The 15,177-nt window shown below is 32.2% G+C and overlaps 2 protein-coding genes across 2 annotated transcripts; one reads left to right on the top strand and one right to left on the bottom strand.

Moving 5' to 3' along the window:
• Positions 1-203: 203 nt before the first annotated feature.
• On the top strand, positions 204-5,807 carry LOC113872669 (protoheme IX farnesyltransferase, mitochondrial). Its single transcript, XM_027510394.1, has 7 exons — positions 204-492; positions 1,298-1,427; positions 2,282-2,419; positions 2,569-2,702; positions 3,618-3,743; positions 4,528-4,631; positions 5,238-5,807. The coding sequence occupies exons 1-7, from the start codon at positions 257-259 to the stop codon at positions 5,618-5,620; spliced, it is 1,251 nt and encodes a 416-aa protein (XP_027366195.1). The 5' UTR covers positions 204-256; the 3' UTR covers positions 5,621-5,807.
• Positions 5,808-11,661: 5,854 nt separating this feature from the next.
• On the bottom strand, positions 11,662-13,485 carry LOC113872262. The gene is made up of 3 exons (XM_027509684.1): positions 13,194-13,485; positions 12,890-13,089; positions 11,662-12,431 (listed from the first exon to the last, which is right to left on the bottom strand). Exons 2-3 carry the CDS (start codon positions 12,979-12,981, stop codon positions 11,708-11,710), a joined length of 816 nt encoding a protein of 271 aa, XP_027365485.1. The 5' UTR covers positions 12,982-13,089; positions 13,194-13,485; the 3' UTR covers positions 11,662-11,707.
• Positions 13,486-15,177: the final 1,692 nt, after the last annotated feature.

The following is a 15,177-nucleotide window of genomic DNA, read 5'->3' as shown; positions in this document are numbered from 1 at the left end:
TATTTTTTAATTACAATTTTTTTAAATCATATGAAAAATAGTGAAAAAACTATTTTCACTGTTTCAACAGTCTTCTTTCCTTTTGTTGGGTCCTCCTGGGTACTTTTCATTTGGGCCTAGGCCTTGTTTTGCTGGACTTGGTCCAATGGGCCTATGTTAATGCATGGTTCTGTTGACCGAGAAATAGAAAAAGAGAAGAGATGGATGCAACGGTGAGTCTCTGGTTCTGTTGGGGTTCCGATTGCAATCACCGACGATGCTGAGGAGGACCTCTCTTACCTCCTTCTATTCCAAATTTCTCAATTCTTTTTCTTTGCGAAACGGAAACGTTTATAATATTGGATCCTTCTCCTCTTTCTCTTCTGCTTCGAATCCCCATGTCTGCGCTTCTTCTGCCACTGCACTTGATCTCTCTGCTTCAGCGTCCAACTTCGTCTCCTTCACGCGCCACTATGGAAGGTGCTATTGGGAGCTCTCCAAAGCGCGTCTCAGGTTCACCCTTTTATTTATTTTAAATTTTTGCAATATATATACGAATTAATTAATATTTAGATTTAGGATGTAGAATTTCATTCTCAATCTCCATGAATTTAAGAAGAAGATTATTTGTGATCCTTGCAGAGGAGAGAAATTATCCTATACGATCAAACCACTGTGGTATCAGATAGACAAACGCAATAACTCATATTGGAATACATTCACAGGGGTACCCAATAAAAACAAATAATCGTGCTTTGACTTACTTAATAAATGCTCCAAAACATTTTCCATTCAATTAATCTCCGTTTTACTCCACTTTAGATTGAAAATTCTAGCAGTTTTGTAATTTTCCTTCCTATTATTCAATAAATGAATGGGGAAAATGTAAACTACTTTGCTTTCTTCTAGTTATGACAATTAGACTCATACCCAATAGACACCTTTAGAAATCACCAAAGTACTTACCCTGCCCCATTCACGTACCTCTCTTTGTATCTGTGTCCATACAGAAAGACGCAAATAAGCACTGAAGTTACAAGCTTCATGGGCATGAGCTTGGCTACAGGTCTTTTTTTTAAAAACATGGGTTTGGAGACAAATGCTTTACCGTTGCCATCCTACTTTTTCTCCTTTGTGGGATTCATGGTTTGTTCATTAGAGTTAAGATCCATTTGTCTTTGATTTGATTTCATCGTGTTTTGTGTTTTAGCACATCTGCCTTTGAATGTAAATTCCCTTTTAATTTTTTGAACTTTCACTTATTCTTTCTTTTGTAATATAAAACTTCTTAACTAATCATTCTCTAACTCAATTCCAGTATGCTTGTGGTTGCAACATCTGGGACTGGATTTGTCTTGGGGAGTAGTAGCGCTGTTGATCTTTCAACACTTTCTTGGACTTGCTTGGGTACCATGATGGTTGCTGCATCAGCTAACTCTTTGAATCAGGTTCGTTCTTTAGAAGATTGTGTACAATTGTCTTTTGAATTTCACGTGCTTTCCTTTTTTGGCGTTTCTGTTTAAACTGAGTGACATATTTTACCATCTTTAAAATATGACAGTCAACAAAGTTGTGAGTGTATTTTGTGTACATGAATGGTGATTCCATTCTTACTTCTGCTCCCCGAGAATGAGGATTCCTTCGTTGGGTGCAAAAATGTCATGAAATGGCCACTCCATTCCAGGTCTTGAGAATCACTGTTGTCTTCTACAGAGGTGGGGAAGGAATGGTGATTCCAAGCAGGCTTTTTTTAGCGGAGATCCTTTTGCCTTCTAGTGCAGTCTTTTTACCTAATGAGAATACTTATCTTATTTAATAAATACATATATATCCTATTTTTTTCCTGACATTTTTATCATACTCCCAACTCTTTTATAGTTGTTGTCCCCACATTTGTATGGCACTGTACTGATTGCAGTTGGACATAATTTTCATAGCTAGAAATTATTTCTTGCCGATAATTAGGTTTTTCCCAGTTTTACTTGCTTTTCATATAATTTCTTGTCCATTTTCTCTTTTTTTTCTGATGACTTCTTCCTCTCAAATTCAGTCTTTCAATAAGACAAGACACAGAAAGAGGAGTGATAATGTCTATATGGGGGTAGTCAATAATAAACTGAACCTTGTTTGTCTTTCTAGTTTCTAGCTATATGATTTATTGAACATCATATATGTTATTATTGCATAAATACCTCTTAACAAGATTTGTTGAAAAGTTTGTACTTTTTATTCCCTTTCTTACTGCCAATGTGTCTCAGGTTTTTGGTCAAATCAAGATCTATTCAATGGTTGTCTTTTTTAGGTGTTTGAGATCAACAATGATGCTAAAATGAAGAGAACAAGTAGAAGGCCACTACCCTCCGGACGCATCACAATACCTCATGCAGTTGGCTGGGCATCATCTGTCGGTGTAGCTGGGACAGCTCTGCTAGCAACACAGGTAGTGAAAAATATTTGCTTACTTTGTTGATTGTATTTGTATGCTTTTCTAGTGTAGGCTATAAATCTTTGAATGTATTTCTTATCAAATGTTTGATTTTCTTTGAGTTGAGGAACTAATATTGCAGCTTTATGACAAGGTTTTTCCAGGCTAATATGTTAGCTGCTGGGCTTGCTGCTTCCAACCTGGTTCTGTATGCATTTGTATATACTCCTTTGAAGCAGATTCATCCTGTAAATACATGGGTGGGGGCTGTTGTCGGTGCTATTCCACCACTTTTGGGGTAAGTTTTGTACAAGTTTTCTTATGGCTTTCCCATGTATTGCAAATTTCAAAATGCTTGCGGAATACATATAACTGTTGTTTAATCCTTTTTACCATGTGAAATGTAAAACCCCCTTGGAATTAAGTTGTTCTGTGTAATATTGATGTGGATAGTTTAAGCTTTTGGGCAACATACAATAATCATTCCCTTTCATGTGCTCAACCAGGCACAAAACATGAAAATATCCCTGTTTTGTTATCATAGCTTTCATATTTGTAAACGGGAATTAACGAAAAACAGTAGAGGAATATTTTCTTTTTTCTAATGTTATAGTTGGTGATGTACAAGCCATATTTCATCTTACCTATCTGATGTTGAGGAGAGCCCACCCTTACAAGTCAAGCTGCTGAAGCAGAAAACTTCTACTTTAAACCCCCAGCCAACTTCGAAGCAGTCATGGCTTGTGTTCCAATATCTATATCCCTGTTAGTGTTATGTCATGGAGTCCTGGTGTATACAGTGTGCACATGTTCGCACACAAACTCACATATTAGTTTGCATATCATGTATGACTACACTAATCTATATTTATTTTTGACTTCTTATTGTCACATATACTGGTTATGTATTCTTTTTCCCCCCTTTGGTTGGGAGGCTATTTTCATGCTGGTATTTTGTCTACTTTGTGTTTCCATTGCCAGAGAAGAATTTTATCTGATTTATTGACTTTCTATTGTTCAAAGTGTTATTACTTTAAATAATTGGCAAAGTTATTTTAAATCTTTCCTCCTCTGTTTCGGTTGTCTCTCTACTCTGTTATTGGAAGCAATAGCAATTTGCCAGTTCAATGGCATTAATGAGTGATATAATGAAAGATTGTGTAATTCAGTCTATAACCCCCAGATGCATCACCTTTTTGTTGTTATTTTTCAGATGGGCTGCAGCTGCTGGTGATATTTCACTAAACGGAATGATTCTTCCAGCTGCTTTGTATTTCTGGCAGTTACCACATTTTATGGCCCTAGCCTATTTGTGTCGCGATGACTATGCTGCAGGAGGGTATGCTCTAATATCTTTGTTTATAATGACAAAATTTGTTCATGCCACTTTTGGTGCCTCCCAATACCAAATTTAAGTGGTGGATACCTTTATTGCAGGAGAAATATGTCTGTTGGAAGTCTATGGTTTATGATAGGATGCAGTGCTCTTTATACTTTTTCACTAAATAATAAATTTGTTTAAAAAAATATAATCAGAATTGTCATTCATATTGTTTGTCTAGTTAATATTTACTAGAAGTCGTTGCACATGTAAACAAGAACTAGATAGCTCTGATATAAAATCTGATACAGGATAGAGACCTACAGGCTGATTTAACTAATTTATATTAGCATTTAGCATACAAATTTCTGATATTGAGCTTGGATTTTGTTACACTGATTGCTGCAGGTGGTGGATGACTACCCTCTTAATATAGTTTTCATTCAATTGCTGATGGTCCAAACTATATGATATCCTTTAGGTTGTTTTTGGATAGAGAATTTTAGAATTCTTGGAGAATATGAAATCAACAATGGGAATGCTTTAAGTGAGAGTGAAGCATAAGAGGAGTTATAAATGATAATTACGAAAAGTTAAACATAACAGAGAAGTTATCTAAATTCTATCTGAAAATATGTCATTTGAAATTCTCTCCATTTGATATAAAATTTATCTAGTTAAATATATGGTGTATTCTAAAAACACTTTTCTTTATTATCTAAATGTATATAATTTTAGTAATTTAAAATTATTTTATCCAAATACAACATTAGGTATTGACATGTGTGTGTTGCAAATTTAGGTTTAAGATGTACTCTCTTGCTGATGCATCTGGGCAGAGAACAGCATTGGTGGCTTTAAGGAACTCTATATATCTAATCCCTTTGGGATTCTTGGCTTATGATTGTGAGTAAATGTTTTCTTATAGAAATACTTCATTGAACTTTTTTTCTGGAGATTTTTTTATCTTAATTATCTGGTTCTAGTATTTATTATGTTCTTTTACAAGATACCTTAGAAATTTCATTTGAAGTGGAAACCTGCAAGTGCAATTTGTGGAGTTGTAAAAATATTTTGATATGTTATAATTAATAAAATAAAAAAGCTTATCATTATAGTCAAATCAAGAGTATAGTACTATAACTTCCAACTCTCAGAATTTTAATCCTTTTTTTTTGCATGCGGTCATGGCGTTAGGCAGACAAAACTGACAATAAATTCGATGTGTTTGGTTTTGTTGATAACCTTTGTTGCCAGTGCCGCTGTCTTGGCCAAACTGTTGAAGACCTTGTTAGTGTAGCAGCTGGTGCCTGGTACACAGAACCTTAAAGCTGTACATAAATGAATAAGAATCTATTAGAAAAGAGTATAGATATTAAGCATTTAAATTGGATTTTAGTTAAAGGACGATGAAGATGGTAGAAAGTTTTCAGTTTTCATTTAATCTGAAATAAGTCAATGTTTTGGCCTCAAGGAGAATTTCATGACTCATGTTTCTACACCTGTTAACAGGGGGTGTGACTTCTGGATGGTTTTGTCTTGAATCCACCGTACTCACACTTGCAATAAGCGCTGCCGCTTTTTCATTCTATAGAGACCGCACTAAAGAAAAAGCCAGGAGAATGTTCCATGCCAGTCTTCTCTATCTCCCTGTGTTTATGTCTGGGCTTCTGATACACCGTCGTTCCGATGATCAACAATTCATAGAAGATAAAGTGAAGGGTTTTGTGAAATCTTCATCCTCTGTGGAAATTTCAGAGCTGGAAGATAAAAATGGTAACCAGAAGGTCAAGGGCAGGCATCCCCATCAGACTCAGGCACGTCCACCTGTGGCGTATGCCTCTGTTGCACCCTTTCCCTTTTTGCCTGCTCCTTCATATAACTACTTCCCTTGATTATTTATCAGGTGTTAGTATTTTGTATGACTTAACATTTTGTCATCCAGTTTTGTTTGGTTGATTTAATATATTCATTGAAATGGTATTCTTATTGGCTGTTTAAGCCGTAAATGTTGTTTTATGTGCCGCAATAAAAAATTGCAGAAGCATTAGTAATCTGAAATAAATGATCTTTTCGTTTCTTGCATCATGTATAGTATACTATTAATTGTTTTCTTTTATTTCTCTATTTTTATAATTCCATTTTTTCCGCTCATTTTCTCGAGGATAATCTAGGAATACGAATGTGAATGAACTTCTTTTATTTGTATAGATAAAACTTAGATTGACTTTCTTGTACCCTTGTTATTAAATTTCAAATTAAACAATAGTTGGATTTCACCTGCCCATCGTTGAAAATTGTACCAAAATTGTAGTTTTCTTTTATGTAACAATGCATTTCCTACCAAAGCCAACAACTTACACGAGAGACACGTGGCCCCAAATGAAGATCAAGTGACCCATCTACAACAAAAATTCTGAAACTAGTGAGCGACCCAAGTTACTCAACCTAGTCTACTACCTTGTACTATGTGCCCCTTCAGATCAACATAGGAAAAAGTGAAAAACACAGCGTATGGCTGTTAAGGGAATTTTTTTTTTGTTTTTGTCCTTTTGTCGTTGAAGTGGGAAGGAGATATAAGAATTTTCAAGACCCAAGAAGGTATTAAACTTGCTAATTTTCATCAGGTTTATTAATTTGATGTTTTTTTTTTGTTTGATTCATTAGTTTTGTTTTTTTCAATTGAATTTGGGTCAATACAATTAAAGCAATATTAAAATACGGATTCAAGTTAATTTTAATAATATATTTTATGAATTTAAATTAAAGTAAAAAAGTTAGTTTTTTCTAGTTCAACCTAACAGTACCTGAAATTTAAATTGCGTCGTGTACTCTATTTTAACACCATTGTAAAGTATGAGAATATTTGTTCGGATTAGATAATTAAAATGCTGGAGCAAATTTCACACGCATAAAAAGTAAAAACAATATTTTATTTTTTAGTTAAACTTTTGCAATGACAAGAGTTGGATGTATTTAATAATTTTTTTATTTGATTAATGTTAACTTCGAATACTTTCTTCAAACCAAACATATGTTTAACAAAAAAATTAAAAAATGTTTTGATTACAAAGATTCTAATCACAAACTTTAAGCTGCACCTAGTGGTTCCCACAGGAATAACCAATATAAGTTGCATTTAATAAAAGTAACAGATAAATAAAGCTAAAAGTTAGAAAATCTACTGAAAGCTAAACTGTGTTGATTTTTATTAAGCATAACAAAATATCTCTATTATTTCTTTTAATAAAAAAATGTTTTAATACAAATAAATGTCTATTCCATGTCAAAGTGTAACCATCTAATTAATAAAAGAATTGCTATATTAAAAGATTGAGAATCACGGAAGACTTATATTAAAAGCTAAATCATATGAATGACTGATAGCAAAATAAAATTTATATAGATCCAATTAAATAACAAATGTGACTCGTTCAGAAACATTTGTCAGTAAAATTATAAAATTTATAATTAATGTTTTCGAATATAATTGGTAAATAATTTTTTTTCTCTCTTAATGTTAATTTGCATTCGTTAGTTTTAATTAGTAATGATATTTATATTAAATAGGGATGAAATTCATATCATTCAGTATAATTCATATAAAATTTATTAAATAAACAAAATTATATTAAAAAAAATATTATATAGCCTTTTTATCTTAATTAACTATTTTGACGTTGAAATTCAATGATAAAAATTGAACATCAATGATTAAAAAAATCTTCTTATGTGAAATTTTTTTTCTGTCGTATGTCATGTTAGGACGTGTAGTTCCTTTATGGCAAATTGGCAATACAATAACTTCCTTTTTCCTTAAACTTTTCTAAAATTTCAAAAAGAAACTATATATTTTTTACTTTTACAATATGCGAATAGGGTCCTGGTAGTAATAAATCATAAATCAGAACTATATTGTTTCTCAAAACCTCAAAACAATAATTTTAAATTCATTTTAACATGATGATTTTATTTCTAACCAGAACAAATTTGATCCTAATAAAACCTTACTGTTTGCTCAAATTAAAGTTTGGTTGAAGGTCAGGGCTACATTTAAAAGAATATATTTCCTTTTTATAATTGGTCATCAAATCCATTATCATGTATTGATATGTGTTGTTAGACATTTTTCTAGATAATATATAGTGATATGAAGGTTGGGGTATCCTTGTGCTTCACTTAATGAACTTTCTTTCCTGCTAAAAAAACAAATCTCTTTTTACATTCAAACTTAAAAGTCTTAAAATACACAATAAATTTGCATACCTTAAACGATTTTGTAAAATTGCCAAGCAACCATTCAAATATTGAGTCACATATAAACGATTTTACTATCATTTGAAAATATAACTCATCATGATTTCTAGGACCAAGTCTAGTGAACAGAAACATTTTTTCATACACTTCATCGAATAAATTTTTCCATGAAATTACTTCAAACATTTTGAAAGCAGTCCTTAATTCAATGATTCTTTACTTAAACCATATTTATCTTTATGCACCTTCTCAGTATCTGTTGGAATATGCCACAGCCAATTTCCCAATCCTTTATTCCCATATGGAACTCTCCTATCATGCTTCAGTTCCATTGCTGTGTTCCATTCGACCACCAAAGATTGTTAACCGAGCCAAATTTTAGCAGAAAATGCTATTATAATAATAAACTTATTGCTATAACCTCAAAAAATCTCAATTCACATCCTCTAACAATTGGCAACAATCTACATCATATAATAAGATAAATGTTGCACACAGGAGCATTGTTGGTCAACAATCTACATCATAGAGAGAGAGAGAGAGAGAGAGAATGGAGGCAAAATAAGAAAGCTACTTAAAATGAACCAAATTGGAGGCTCTAATACTTAGTCTATCTCAAGGGACAAGTTTTCTCCTCAAACTTCAAACGTGGATCACTTGTTATCTCTGGATAAAATTTCATGCATTTTTTATATTAATTGTTGAAAATTTTATGAAATCGTCCCGGCCTGACACATCATTAATCAAACAATTGAATTTGAAACCTTGCACGACGAGCTAGAGATTTACTAAAGGGTAGTTTCTTTTCTAACAGTATATTTACTCGGTGCTCCAAATGCCTTTCAGAACCATATATCCACCAAATTAAGACTTAGTTTGGATAAAATTTTAAAATATTTATTGAAAAATATATATATAAATTGTTTTTAACTTATAAGAGAAAACTTATTATTTTTTGTTACAAGTATTTCTTTAAATTAGCTAATTAAATATCACAGAAAAATCAAGAAAATCATTATTGACTCTACTAACTGTTTCCAGTCAAACAAAACAACCCAATTTAATCATTAAACTCCACGTGAAATGCAAACTGAAATTCTTGAAAAGTGATGATTAGTCTCAGAAGTAATAGAAACAAAAACCCTTTAAGAGAAGTCTAACTAATGTTTAATTACCTGTAAAATTGTAGAACAATATTGCTGCAGAAAGAGCACCCTTGAACTTGTGTTAAGGGAAAAAAAAATATGCAGCCATGAGATGTATGCACCTAGTGGAATATAGAAAAACAAAGCAAAAAATATGATAATATTATTCATATGCATAAAAATCAAAACTCTTGTGATAATCTACCATACACGTTCACAAGTACTGCCATTTTTCATTATAATTAGATAAATGTTGCGTGTGATTAGATAATATTATAGGTTCGTGTCAAAATAATTTAGTTTGTATTTTCAAAGAAACTCCATAAACCGATTCTTTTGTCATCACAGATATTAAGGCATTGTTCTCACGAACTTACAGATGCTATGTAGGGATAAATTAAAAGAAAAATCTGCTATATTATGTGAACTAAACACAATTTTGGAAAAGTTTTTCAAAAATGATAATAATTTTTTTAATGACCTAAATTCTAAAATATTGAGTTTTTATATATATGATAATAAAAAAGTTTGGTCAACCAAAACTTCAGGTGTGTCGTTGATGTACCTGTACCTTAATTACAGTTTTGATTCTGCACTACATTAATCTAGCAGCTGAATTGAAGATATATTATTTCTTCCCTTAAATTTGTTTATCTTGCTCTCTTTCTCCTTTTTTTTTTGGTTAGATATTTTCTATTTATTAAATCATGCAACATATAATAGTTCTATTTTCCCCAACAGATATATGTCGATTGATATATAACACAGAATTTGCTTTTCCAACAGTAGTTCTAAATACTTGGTGCTCAAAGCCTTTCAAAACCATAACATCAACCGTGTCATCTCTAACATGATGAATTTAATTTGACAAATCAATTATCAAAAGAAAATTAAACACGATTTCGCTAACGAATTTCGAAGATTAACATTGAGATTGTTACTTACATGCTTCTTAAGCAACTATTCAATTTTCATAAACAAATTAAATCAACACATTAAAATTATTTTATCTATTAACTGTTTCCAATCTAACATCTAAACAGCTGAATTAAATCAAACATTATTGGAAGTGCTAACTGGAATTCTTGAAAAGTGATGAGTAGTCTCAAAATTAGTAGAAACAAAATCGTTTTATTAAGGGAAATATATATATAACTGATTTACCTGTAAAATTTTAGAATAATGTTGCAGAAAATAAGAGCACCCTTCAACTATTGAAAGCCGTTGAACATGTTTTAATGCACCATATAATAGTTCCATTCCCATGATTTACATATGCAAAAGGAACAGCTTTAAGATATTTTTAGTGAAAGGAGTGATGAGAATAAAATAAGTACGAATGAGAAAAATGAGCGAGCTAGGGAGAGGAAATGGAAACTATGCAGAGGGCGCTGAACTTGTTCAACGAATTACCAAATGGTAAGTCCATTGGAGGAAGTTGACAATAAAAGAAAGAAGGAAAACATTGGTTATTGAATTTTTTCGAATAACTTATTCAAATATCTAACAGTTCACATTTTATATATATAACCATTTGTATCTTTTTTATATTTCATTTTTTTGTATACACACATTTAAAATTTAGAAAAAAATATTTTCTGTTCCAAAAATAGAGGAGAAAAGAGATTGATGAAAAATGAATAAATTTGTTTAAAGAATATATTATTATCTGTCAATATCATTTTATTTTATTTTATTTTTTTGTGCTTCTTGGTTACATCTCCAATTTTTAATATGTAATATTAGCACATTATTTCAAGTTCATGCTTTTAAGTATTTTGTCAACATGTTCACATATGTAGCAGTTTTATTTTATTTTATTATAATAACATAAATGTTCACATGTGTTTAAATTTCAGGTTCACATAAAAAATATTCTTTAAGTTTATTTTTTCAAAGAAACTCCATAAACTGATTCTTTTGTCATCACAAATATTTAAGGCATTGTTCCCACGAACTCAGAGATGCTAAGTGAAGGCCTAATTAAGATAAAAGAAAAATTTGGTACATTATATATATATATTAAAAATCAATTTTAAGAATCCATAAATGTATGGATAGTGACTTATCATTCCTTAATACTTCTCGAAATTATTCAACCAAAATTTCGGGTGTGTTGTTGTACCTGCACCATAATTACAATTTTGATTCTGCACTAAAATAATTAACTAGCAGCAGAATATATCAGATATATTTGGTGTTTCTTTCTTCCCTTAGATTTTGTTTTCTTGCTCTTTTTCCTTATAACTATAATAAACCGAAACAATATTTTCTATTTATTAAATCATGCAACATAAAATATTTCTATTTTCCGACAGATATATAACTCAATGAATATATAATGGAGACAGAATATCTCCTAAATTAAGCATAATGAATATTGATGGAAATAATAGAGGTATGCATGGACAAGCACAGAGGGAGATATAAGTATATATATATATATATATATGCACACTGATCCATCCATTTTGCTTCTCTGTGACAGCAACTAAGATCTCAGTTCAATTGTCAAAGAAAATTTTAGAATTAATAACAGAATAAAATTTAATGATTCACATGGTACTAAAGGGAGCCAATTTATGTTTCACAAATCCGATTTACATTACATCCATTGAGCTTGAACTTAAGAAGCAATGGTCCCTTTCCTGCCATATCAACATTAGCTACACCATGATCTTCACTTCCACCATTTTTATATGAATCCTCACCTGCTAGCTCAGACTTGGAAAAATTTTGAGAAGGCACCGTTTGTTGATACCCGTCAACCACAGTTTCAGCATAACAAAACTTGTTCATCCTATAGATCTCCTCTAAAGTACAGTGCCGAGCCACAGCTAAAATATCCACCATAGACCTTTTCTTACACCTCCCTTTACGTCTTCTACGTTTATCTTTCACTGCCTTGCATGATGGGAATAGTGGAGTGCTCTTATGAACATGAGTTGAATATGTATCTGTTGGTTGAGATAAATTGGCAGAAACATTGCAGCTATGTTGATTTCCCTCTTCATGTGATGAAGTGATGTGGTTGGTGACTTTGTAATCACACTCATTTTTTATATTTCGTTTGTGATCATCAATGATATGTGGCACTTCAGGTTTGCAAAAATCAGCTTCTTTACTATCATTTCGAGAGTCCATCAAGTTCGAACAACCTTTAAGTGGTTCAGGAAGTGAAGTTTGGCGTCCTAATGGTGGCAACACATCCCTGAGACCATGCTTGAGACACATTTGCAAATACTTCTCATGAAATGGCCAGCTATGAAATATACTTCTGTGACGAGATGCAAGAACATACTGCCTGCAATAAAAATCAAACAATCCAAAATTTTCAATAATATTTTTAAAGAAATAATTATTTGTTTTTGTCAAAAATTGTAAAAAATTTAGTAAAAAGAAGCAAATATATTTTTTCCAAACAAGCCGTTCAAAGATACACTTCCCTCTTCTGTTTATTAACAAGTCAACTTAAGCTAGATTACAAATCCTTTCCAAAATCTAAGACACAGGTGTAATAAAAATAAAGTTCAAAGAAGGAGATATCGAAGACAATGGCAAAAGAAGAATTAAAGAGTTGAACAGAGAATAATTCATCAGCCTAAGTTGTGTTGGGAAGATTACAAATAATCACAAGCTCAAGTTATTGCAAAATATAGAACATGCAATAATGCATAACATTCAAGGGAAATATAAAACCTTAATCATAAATTGAAATGCACAGGTTTATATGTATGGTATCTTTTTCAAGCATGTTGGTACCTTATTGAGAAGGGTTTAACATCAGCTTCAGAACCCGTTTGCTGCTGCAGAGATTGTGAAACCGTAGGTAGGTTTTGTTGCTGAGACATCATTCACCACAAAGATGGCAACTTTGCAAGCGGATCCCAAACTAATCTCTCTAAATTATTATATAACTAAAACTCCTATGACCCCAGTTCTTGCCTGTGAGCGGTAGAACCCTACACAGACAAAAAAAACTCCATAAAATCACCAAGTCTAATACCCTAGAACACAGGAATAACAAAATCAGAGAGTTGCAAGAACGAAATCTGCATGTGGGTACCCGAAAGATGCTCAATCTATCCAAAAAATGTAAAGAAAAGAGATTAAAAAATGAAACTTTAGGTGAGTTGTTGGACGAAACAAACGACAGAGTCAGATAAACCTTGACGCTTCAGAGGAAGAGAAAGGGTCATAGAAGAGATGGGTATTGGGTAGGCTTTGGCTTTGAAGAAAATGGGTGTGGCAAAACGAGAAACACAAGTTCAGTGTTGAAAAGAAAGAGAAGTGGAAGAGAGAGAAAGGAAGCGAAGCTTGAGCCACGCCTGAGAAACGAGGTTGTAGAATGGTCTCTTGGTTGAAAGTGTTGTATTTTTCTCTTTCTTTTATTGATGTTTATGTGAACGTTTCGTTTGGGTTGGCTTTGTTTTTGTTGACTTCATTTAACTATTGCTAATAGTGTAATTAAGCGAGGGTCATTTTTGTTAATTCTAATTGGGTTTCCCTCTCTGCTGCTATCTTTACACAATAGTTTTGGTGGGATGTTAAAGCCACCTTAACCCCCAAAACAGGGCATCCTCGTAAACTCGTTTTGTCCTACACTCCGAATGCACCCATTTCTTATGCCACTAATACAATAAAAATTCGGAAAAAGTGGAGATCTGCAGAAAATGAATTGGGTCATAGATAGTTAAGAAGGTAGAATCAAATTGAGCGAACCGGGAAATTTATATATTATTATTTTATATATAATTTGGCTGTTAAAGTAATTAATTTTATTTCTCTTGATCTGCATATATTTTGTTATCTCTCTCTCTCTCTCTATATATATATATATCTATATATATATATATATATATAGCTCTTTTTATGTTTTGGGAGTATTAATTAATAATTAACTCAGGGCAAAGCAAATTTCACGGTAATGAAAATGCTTAGAGCTTTGGAAATGGCAGATATTTAGCTAGAAATGCCAGAGATTTTCAAAATCTACCACTCTTCGATAAAGACTTTCCTGCAACCTTTGAAAGGTGGCGGAGTTCCGCCCATTCTCAACATTCTCTGCAAGAGAAGGTACAATCCACTGAAATACTACAAGATTTACCTGTTTAAGGAAAACACCCAAGTGAAACCTGCATGTACTATCCTATCTGTGGTGATTTTACTTCCATTTTCGGATGCTGAAGAACACTGAATGAATTCAGTTGCTTTAATATAAAGTAGAATGTAACATATCATTTGGAATTTCCAATGCTTCATTGGTTTCAGATCAATAACTGAATTCTGATATTGCCAAAAACATAGCAGGAAAGAGCAAATTTAGTTTTGTTCAGTTGTGTCAAGATTTGCAACCCATAGTCTAGTTTAGTTTTAACCATGTGTGTCTCCACTATTCTGCAATAAATTAAAGTTAAGCGAAGGACTAGAAATAGGAGATACATGAATTAAATAATATGTTGTGAGCTTTCCTTCTCAGTTATGGATTTCCTGCTTTGTGCACCACGGAGTACAGTTTAGGCTCCATGCACTTCTGATTCATGGCAATGCTTTTTCTTGTTAATTTCTGAGAGATGTTAGTGTTTCAATTGGTGTATAAGGACACATAGGCTATACATGAATAACCGTTTGCATGCATGCGTTGAGGATGTAAAAGTTATTTCCTTTGGTAAATGTTTCCTAGGTTTCATGTGATGTGACAAAACATTGTCCAGGGAGAGAGATGTTGTAAGCATATTCATCACCGTTCGATATACTTCTAGGATATTACTATATTTGTGCTTAGTGTTTAGCGCTTAGCCTTTTTAATTCTTTTTTTTTTTAATGGTGGCAGTGAATTATGAATTTGTGACATCATGTAAATTATCTTCCAATTAATAGCTTTCTTAAGTGCTTAGCTGCATCTATCTAGGAATATATGCACATAATTGAACCTGATGAATCTAAGTTACTCCTCAGCTAATGCCTTTTGATTGAATTAGAAATTTTGTGAATAAGGAATGACCATATAAATAATCTGATGACTGCATGAAGAACATCAATTGATCACA

The sequence above is a fragment of the Abrus precatorius genome, unplaced genomic scaffold (genome assembly GCF_003935025.1).
Source record: "Abrus precatorius isolate BTA unplaced genomic scaffold, Abrus_2018 Scaffold7, whole genome shotgun sequence".
NCBI classification, from domain to species: domain Eukaryota; kingdom Viridiplantae; phylum Streptophyta; class Magnoliopsida; order Fabales; family Fabaceae; genus Abrus; species Abrus precatorius.
This window is presented reverse-complemented; position numbering and strand designations above follow the sequence as displayed.